This window comes from Nilaparvata lugens, chromosome 14, assembly GCF_014356525.2.
Source record: "Nilaparvata lugens isolate BPH chromosome 14, ASM1435652v1, whole genome shotgun sequence".
Lineage (NCBI taxonomy): Eukaryota > Metazoa > Arthropoda > Insecta > Hemiptera > Delphacidae > Nilaparvata > Nilaparvata lugens.
In genome coordinates, this window is record NC_052517.1 from 21,379,051 (window position 1) to 21,389,336 (window position 10,286).

The 10,286-nt window shown below is 33.9% G+C and overlaps 1 protein-coding gene across 1 annotated transcript in view; it reads right to left on the bottom strand.

The window, feature by feature from the left end:
* Nucleotides 1–1,475: 1,475 nt before the first annotated feature.
* LOC111054674 (transmembrane protein 47) overlaps nt 1,476–10,286 on the bottom strand; it is a gene marked incomplete in the record, with an annotated part of 13,206 nt that continues 4,395 nt past the window's right edge. The window contains 3 exon segments of the mRNA XM_039441073.1: nt 1,476–2,868; nt 4,351–4,413; nt 5,610–5,748. Coding sequence (XP_039297007.1) covers nt 2,726–2,868; nt 4,351–4,413; nt 5,610–5,748 — 345 coding nt within the window.

A 10,286-nucleotide genomic window follows, 5' to 3' on the forward strand; every position in this document is an offset into this window, starting at 1 on the left:
TTATAAGATCAATAATATTTAAAAACTATAATATATTAACAAAAACTAAATCATGTGCATAAGCAGAATACAACAATACTGGTTTCTATTAGAATAACAACTGAAATATTGATGACAGATACAACACATTAGTAACATGTAGCCTATCTATTGAATTAAAACTCCTAATACCGGTTGCACAGCAGTCGGTTAAATTTTAATCGTGATTAATTACACGTGAACCAACCAGAGAAGCCGTCTTTTCAAAAGCGCCTTCTTTGATTGGTTCTTGTAGAATTAATCACTGTAGAATTAATTAATTCCACGAGAACCAACCAGAGAAGCCGTCTTTTCAAAAACGCCTTCTTTGATTGGTTCTCGTGGAATTAATCACGGTTAAAATTTAACCGACTTTTGTGCAACCGGCACCTAATCTTGATTGGAACTATTACGATTAATTAAAGTTTAATGGTAAGACTTGAGGTGTAAGACTATTTCAATAAATAATAGACTACAAATGAAAGTGTAATGACAAGATCTGAGTTGGAAAACTTTGCAAATTTCCAATCAAATTGAGAAAAATATTCAATCCAACAAATTGAAAGAAACATTCAAAATATTGCCAACTGCTGTAGTGAGACGCCAAACAGACAGTATATAGCTTATGTATAACATCAATCCTTCACATACTGACAGCTTGGAGTTGATCTCACTCTCACTATAACACAAAATAGTAGTGACAAATTGAAAGAGAAGAATATAGCAACAATAGTGGGAAAAACTGAAAAAATAATATTTTCCTACAGTTACGTTGAAAAGTGGCCATTCCTGCACTGATTACAGAACGCAAAGAATCACTTTTCCGCTCTAGTGCGGGAAAAAAATTTTCTGCACTCCAGATTTGCAACATGGCAACGCAAAATACTTAGTAGGTTATATGGAGCAACAGTGCAGCAAAATGAAAATGAAGTTGGTAACAGTGACTGCTGTGGCTGCTATAGTGAGCAGAGGTGCAACGAAGCACAACGCGCTAATTATTATTCATTTCGTTATTGTATCTAATTAAATAAATGTATGTATCTTGGTTTAAGTGCAGTAGCATATACTTATATTTATTTTTTGTAAAGCTTTTTTGTATTTTGTTTTTGGCAAATAAATTATATATTATAACGAAGGACAACGGGGACAGCGACAGCACAGTGCCACATTCAGCACACAGCCGCATCTTCATTCAAACACTACTACATTATTCAATTTGACAATAAACTAAGGTTTTTATTTAATAATAAAATTACACAGAAAAACATTTGATGGATTCCAGGCAATTTTACCCATAATTACCCACTTTTCATATTCAATGGTAACTGTAGGAAAAATTAAATGTGAAATACGTGCGCAAAGTTCCTCTGCTGCACTCAACAAACCATTCCTTACTCGCCTAAACGTTTCTTTCGGTGCAGCAAACTGTCACTTTGCGCACTAGTTGCACAAATAACTATTCTGCTGTAATAAATAAATATATATGCTTTTGGAATGAAACAATAATTCCTATGCATGGTTTCTAGGACACTTATTACAGTTGATGGACCATTAAACCTATAGATTTAATAAGTGTGCTAAAAACTTGACCTAAATCAGATAAAACTTGATATTGATGAATAGGCGATAGACTGTTTTGATACTGGGGAAGTTTCCAGCAGATCTGTCTCAACTTTTTGTTAATTTGAAGCATTAATCTGTGCCTTTTCGGCACTCCAATTCCAGCTTGATTCATGTTTGCCTCAAGTTACACCACAGAAGAACATAGGCATGGAAACCCAAACTTGACAAAAACAAAGACAAATTTGAGTAGGATGTGTTGAAGAACTACCCTTCCTCATTATAAAACTATCCCTGAGAACAAAAGATGGAAATTGTATCAGTTTAAGTTTGTGCTGGGGTCAAAATACAAACAGTAATTGTTATTGAAGAGATGTGACACCTAACCTAAAAGTTTGTTAGCTTACTTTCAGTGCTGACAAAAACTTATAAGCTTAGACACAACATAAATTTCCCATCAATATAAATATACTAATAATTGCTTTCTCTGATCTAGCCTTCAATATCAATATTCATGAGTCCATCTTTAACAATAACTGTCACTCCAGGAATCATACTGCCTCAATGTTGTAATGTTTTAAAACTCATTGCTAATATGTTACTTTGATGACTGAAGAAAAAATTACACTTTTCACAACTTGTCCCACTTAGCTGCTAATAGTTGTCACAATTTGTTGCAGTCCCACCTTGTTGACATTTCACACTATACTACTTTGTTGATGTCATTGTCGAACTATGGTTTCAACAACACACTTTGTTGTTATAGTTACATTTTGTCACCCCACTTTGTTGTCAACACTCTTCTCCACACTAACACCATTTTGTTGTTGTCCCACTTTGCTTTAGTTCTTCACATATTGTTGTAGTTGTCAACAATTTTTTGTTGCCACAATTTGTCATACCACTTTTGGTCAGATTCACACTTTGTCATCACACTTCAATGTAGTCAGTTTGTCCACAATATTTTCAGACATCACAAGTGTTTTGTTGTCGGTTTACAATTGGTTCCCATCACTTTACTATTGGTTCTGGTTGGTTTCACAGTATTTTCTACTGATGCAGCATAATTTTGTAGCACATAATTTGGTCCTCCTGCGCCAGATTCACCTGCCCGCTACAGCACAACATCGGGCAGGGACGCCGCGCACTAGGCGGCAACTTTGCGCTCCTTATAGTAGATCTCCTCTGATTCCTTGTCACACAGCAACAGAACAACGGCACCAAAAAGAAAGATGGCTGCTCCCCAGCCAACACCATAGGCCCAGCCAAACTCCCATACTGTCCTGTTACCTGTAAATTGAAAAGTAATTGATTATTTTTGTCTGACATATTATTACTATTACGATGCAAATCAAACAATAATTAATTATTTAATGTTACAGTTTGTTGGTTGTATTGCAATGTCAATAATAGTAATATCAATATTGTATATTGATTAATATCAATATCAGATTACCAAGTAAAGAGCTTGTTTGTCTGGTTAAACTTATATGAAATCAAATGTAATCAATTTGTTTGTTTGTTATATTTGAATTTGATCGCAAAACGCTCCATTCTATCTTTTATGTTTGTGAATCAAATTTGTAATAATAATTGATAATAAAAAAAAAGTTTCAAAAAGAGAGTAAAGTTTCAATTAATTATACTGTTATGTTGAATCAGTTTATGATATTTCTTACATTGATTAGATATTTTCATAGTGTTGAGATATAACAATAAAAATCTAATTGAAAAGGTCCAGTGTGAACATTTCCAAAAAAGGGGTGTCAATCCCATATTTCAACAAATTTTCCCTCCAGCCATTTATTTATGAAAAATAGTGTATAAACTTTCCATCATCACAACCCTCTTGACTCTGACAGAACTTACAACCATGCTTCTTATTTTCAATGCTTAGATGCCTACATACAAGACAATGGTAGTTTTCACCAGCTGCCATGGGAACATACAATCAGAAATGTTTGGAGCTCAAATGTACAAGATATTTTAAATTGCACATTCCTTCAGCATAATAGTGGAAGCTACTACTGTCCCTGTAAGCAGTCTGCTTCATAGAGATGCTATTTGAATGGAGTTATACTTTCAGTGCCTCAAAATTCCTATAGTGAGGTCCACGTTATAATGGCAGAATTTTTTATTATCAATGGTATTGCTATCCCTGTCTATCATTCAACAAAGCAGATAGCACTATTTCTTTCTTGCTCTGTTGCCAGATTGTCTTTCAACAATGTAGAAATAATAATTAATTAACAAAATACTTCATCTTAATAATGTAAATTCATTATGAGATTATTAAAAAATATAATTGGTTATTTTAAACAAGAATGAACAGTTAACATTACATCAAAAAACCTTTATCTGCTACCCTCTATGGAATGCATTGACAAGACAGAGGTTCAGTAACACTTTTCTCCTATCTTTCTCCACTGTTATTATAATGTGGACCTCACTATATAAATGTAGACCTGTATAGGTTATATTATTTTGATATAAATAAACTGGGAATTAGATATAAGGATATTAGATTTAAAAGGTATTTTCAAGAAATATTGCAATATTTTAGCCCTTAATTTGTATCTTTTAGTGTTCCTGGACATTTTCTCTGCTGATTTTCACATTCATTTCCCCTCTATATGGAGATATTACTTATTCATTCATTTTGTTTGTTGAGCATTCAGTTAGTATGTGGAACACTCTCCTAAGAGACAATACCATTATCTCACTGTTTCTTCAGAATTAATCGGAAAGTGTCTATTAAGAAGAATTGTTTACCTTCATTTAGTTCTGTGGCAAAGAAGACTGGATAGACCACAAGAGCTAACAGGACACACACCACTGCAACAGAAAACAAACACATTTTTCAAAAACTTGACAAAATGAAAAGTTGATGTAGGTACTGAAATCTTTTTTCAGATTGATTTCTACATTATGATGCAGGTTTGATGCCTAGTGAGATCGGACTCCCCGATGCAGATACTGAAGTCTTGGGCAATATAGAATAGGCCTACAACCATACTTGGTAAATTAAGGATCTGTATGCAAAATTTCAAGTTAATCAGTTGAGCCATCATGATGCGTCATTTGTGAATTTCCTATCCCCTACGTGTATAAGCCAATTCTTTTTATTTTACAAATTTGATACGCCAACAAAACGTTATACAAACAACTCACTTTCGTATCAAATCCCCCACCAAACTTGATACAAACACTCACTTCCGTATCAAATTCCCCACCAAACTTGATACAAACAACTCACTTCCGTATCGAATCCCCCACCAAACTTGATACAAACAACTCACTTCTGTATCAAATCACTCGCCAAACTTGATACAAACAACTCATTTTCATATAAAATCCCTCACCAAACTTGATACATACAACTCACTTGCGTATCAAATGCCCCACCAAACTTGATACAAACAACTCACTTCTGTATCAAATCACCCACCAAACTTGATACAAACAACTCACATCCGTATCAAATCACCCACCAAACTTGATACAAACAACTCAATTTCATATTAATTTTGATACAAACTCATATTCCATATTGATACACTAATGACATGAATTTCCTTATCACATACATGTATAAGCAAATTCGTTCCTAAAGTGAGGTCCACGTTATAATGGCAGTGGAGGATGATAGTAGAAAAATGTTGCCAATCCTCTGTCTTGTCAATGCCTTCTATAGACAGTAGCTGATACAGGTTTATTGATGTAATATCAAATGTTCATTCTCGTTTAAATTGATCAATTATCAAGCAAGGAATAATATTTGTCATCAATTTCATAATTAAGATGAAATATTTTGTTAATTGATTATTAATTCTACATTGTTGATAGACGATCTAGCAACAGAGCAAGGCGAGAAAGATATAGCGCTATCTGCTTTGTTGAATGATAGACAAGGATAGCAATATCATTGCTAATCAAACACTGCCATTACAACGTGGACCTCACTATAGAACAAGAACAACCACAACATGATACAGTATCAACACTATATAAATAGGATTCTGAATACTAACATGAGAGTATCATGACGTAGACAGCTATTCTGTAATACTTGTACTTGGTTCGGTGGTCCTTGCTCCGTAGACCCAGACCTGTTAGCAGGGTTGCAATCACATCTGTCACCAGGCCTACTATACAGAGAGCGGCTGCCACCTTCATGTATACTGCAACACAAAATACAAAACACACACATTAATGGAGGTAATTTGCAAAAATAAAAAAATAATCCAAAGAAAATAACACTCAGATTATCGCAGGATATCGCTACCTCAGTGCAACAGTGAGACATCTCTGATTTTTGGTGTTTTGAGGTTATGATGGTGTTCAAGTATATTGCAGTTGAAGATTTCAGTGCAATAGTGGGTTTTGTGATAGCTCGTCTAGTTAATTAAATAGGGAAGATATCCTGTGTAACACTCCATTGATTTTTCATTTTATTTCAGGTTAAAAGTGGGGATATCTGTTGTCTCAGTGTTGCTCTTGTACTCCTCTGTACTTTTTCTTAGAGTAGAAAGTGGGATATCTGTTGTCTCAGTATTGCTCTAGTATTCCTTTGTAGTTTTTCTCAGAGTAAAAAGTGGGATATCTGTTGTCTTAGTGTTGCTCCGTGCTTTTTCTCAAAATATAGTATGGGATATCTGCTGTTTCAGTGTTGCTCTAATTATTCCTCTGTGTGATGGTGCTTTTCCTCAGATGTCCCACAGCTGTTTTTGAATTATAAGCAGTTTTTCATTCTGCTTTATGCAAGGAGGTTAGGTTTTATGATGAATCTTGTCGTGAACCATACAGTTTCTTGTCCAGAGCACGTTATTTCATCAATTGAGCAATTAGTTGACTATGTTTTCTTCTAGAACATTGAGAATAATGAGAAATTGTAAAAAATTGGCAGACGGAACAAAAATAGAACTAATGAAAGGTAAGTTCATTGATCAAAGTTCTACTTCTTGTCGATGTTACAAAAAACTTTACTTAACCTAGCATACACTGTTGATGACATAAACCAATTTTAAGGTACTAATTAAAATTAACCTTTTTTCAAGTTCTATATAGGCTAATATTATTGACGTTTTGTATGTGTATGGCTTATTTGTGGGGAGTTCCGAAGAAGTTCCACAGCCGACATAGTACAAAGTTTAATATTGCTCATGGTTTTCCTTATTATATTCACTTTGATTGAAACGTTTATAAAGTTTATGATTTTACAAAATCGAAAACACGAAATAAAAACACTAATATTATGAAACCTTATTATGTATGGCAACACAAAAAAATGTTACATTCCACTAACAAATTTCAACTCATTACACTACTGGAGCAGATTAGGCTATTATTATGGCCTCTACTACTCACGTTATCAACCGTACAGTACTGTTCCATTTATAAAAATTTCTGAATTAAAGAGTACAACTTTTATTTTATTTTTCAGATGGTGAAATCAGACCTGGAGAGTCAAAACAATATGATGGTGACAATTCTACTGGAACCCTGATTACAAGACCTATACAAACTGAACAACTCCATACTTTTCCAATTGGTAAGCAGTGGATGAATATTTTTGTATTGATGCTTTTAATTCTATGTAATATATAAAAGACACTCTTAATACTCTATTAACCTAACAAAATTTCATACACATAAAATGGTACTAAAAGCGGACTATATATGGTCTCTACTGGTCACATTATCAACAGTAGCCTACTGTTCCATCTATCTAATAAATTAAAGAGTTTCAATCTCATTCAATTTACAGAAGATGAAATCAGACCTGGAGTGTCAACACAACATGATGGTGACAATACTACCAAAATCCTGATTACAAGACCTATACAAATTGAATTAATCCAGAGTGAATCAGACAACCAGACTGAACAACTCCACTCATTTCCAATTGGTAAGCAGTGGATAAATATTATTGTTTTGTAACTTTTAAGTCAATGTTATAAATGGGAAACACTCTTAATACTGTATTCACCTAACAATGTTTCATTCACATACTGAAGCAGATTAAGTTATGTGTCCTTAACTCACATTATCAACAGTACTGTTCCATCTAACTACTGAATTAAAAGAGTATCCTTCTCATTCTATGTTTCAGATGATGATATAAGTCCTGTAGTGTCAATGCAAGTGCATGATGGTGACAATAATTCTACCGAAACCCTGATCACAAGACCTATACAAATTGAATTCATCCAGAGTGAATCAGACAACCAGACTGAACAACTCCACTCATTTCCAATTGGTAAGCAGTGGATAAATATTATTGTTTTGTTACTTTTAAGTCAATGTTATAAATGGGAAACACTCTTAATACTGTATTCACCTAACAATGTTTCATTCACATACTGAATCAGATTATGTGTCCTTAACTCACATTATCAACGGTACTGTTCCATCTAACTACTGAATTAAAAGAGTATCCTTCTCATTCTATGTTTCAGATGATGATATAAGTCCTGTAGTGTCAATGCAAGTGCATGATGGTGACAATACTTCTACCGAAACCCTGATCACAAGACCTATACAAATTGAATTCATCCAGAGTGAATCAGACAACCAGACTGAACAACTCCACTCATTTCCAATTGGTAAGCAGTGGATAAATATTATTGTTTTGTTACTTTTAAGTCAATGTTATAAATGGGAAACACTCTTAATACTGTATTCACCTAACAATGTTTCATTCACATACTGAATCAGATTATGTGTCCTTAACTCACATTATCAACGGTACTGTTCCATCTAACTACTGAATTAAAAGAGTATCCTTCTCATTCTATGTTTCAGATGGTGATATAAGTCCTGTAGTGTCAATGCAAGTGCATGATGGTGACAATTCTACTGAAACCAGAATCACGAGACCTGTCCTTGACCATAACTACAGTATGAGAAGTTCTGACCTAGAGCACTTTGATAGTACAGACTACTACTCAGATTTTCATGACAGCGATAAAGATCCTGAGTTTTTCCCAGACTCAGATTCTGATTCAAATTACAGTGTTGAAAATCAATTGCCTTTTCAATTGGATTCTGAACAAACAGATCAGAATGTAATAATTGAAAATGTTGATTCTGATAAAACAGATCAGAATGTGATAATTGAAAATGTTGATTCTGAGAAAACAGATCAGAATCCAATTGAAAAGGCAATTGACTCTGGTAAGCAGGTGACTCGAAAGCGTGTTAGAAATGAAGACAACTGGGCACGTAATTTGAAGAAAAAGAAAGTCAACACTGGTGCATGTTATGTATCAAGACTAGGTAAACTCCATGAAGAAAAAAAACTAGGTCTACCATGTACTGAAAAATGTATTTTCAAGTGTAATTTGAAATTCTCCAATGCTTTGAGAAGGGAAATGTTTGATAAATTTTATAAACTTGGTGACATTACTCGAAAAAGAGACTACATTTCAAAACTCATTCTTTTCAACAATGATGATGTACGCTCAAAAACCGCTCGTAAATGCAATGCAATGTTCCACTTTGAAATTGATAATGAGAGAGTGCGTGTTTGTAAAAGAATGTTTCGATCAACATTTGCTATTTCAAATAATTTCATATCTACTGTTTTGAAAAAAAGTGATGCAAATGGTTTCACAGGAGAAGATTGCAGGGGAAAGCATGGGAAACAAACAAAAACTGATGAGACATTGATTGAATCAGTATTCAAACACATCAATAGTTTCCCTCGCATTGAGTCCCACTATTGCAGGGCAAGAACCAAGAAGGAGTACTTGGAGGGTAGTTTGAACTTATCAATGATGTACCGCCTTTATGTAGAAGAGAAAAAAACAAAAGGCTTGAAATATGTCAAAAAGCACTTGTATGAATCTATTTTCAATACAAAATTCAATATCAGTTTTTTTAAACCAAAGAAAGATTTGTGTGGAAAATGTGAGGAGTTCAAACTAATGAGTGAGGAAGATAAGATGGAAAAAGAAGATCTCCAGAAGAAGCTCGAGAAGAAGTTACACTGTCAAGACTTGAAAAAGATAAAGATAAAAGAGAATGTACAAATAATGAAGATCATCTGTTGGCAGTAAATGACTTACAGGCAGTATTTCAGTTACCACAGGGGAAAGCATCCCTATTTTACTACAAATCCAAATTGAATGCTTATAACTTCACTGTAGCCGATATTTCAAAGAAAGATAGTTCCAAAAGAAATGGTTTTTGTTATTTATGGCATGAGGGCATTGCTAACCGTGGTGGTGTAGAAATTGCAAGCTGTGTTTACGAATTCATAAAAGATAACTGTAGAAATAAAAAAGAATAATATTCTACAGTGATAATACTGTTTCACAAAATAAAATAGGTATATCTTTGCAATGTACCTATTTTGTATTCAACAATGCAAATTGAACCATAACTCATAAGTACCTGATTGTCGGCCACACTGAGAATGAAGCAGACAACATCCATTCGTGTATTGAGAGAGAAAAGCAAAGAGTTTTGAAGAGTGGGCCCATTTTCATTCCCAGTGAAGTATCAATGCTTGTCAAGACTTCCAGAAAGACAGGGGAACCCTATCATGTAAAAGAAATGGAAACCTCGGACTTTCATGACTGGAAGAAGATGTCTGAAGATCTTGGTAAAAACTTTTCTATCAACACAGATGATGAGAATGTTCCTGGAATGATGTGAAAATAGTTGAAGTGAGGAAAAGTAATGAATATTCTCTTTTTTATAAA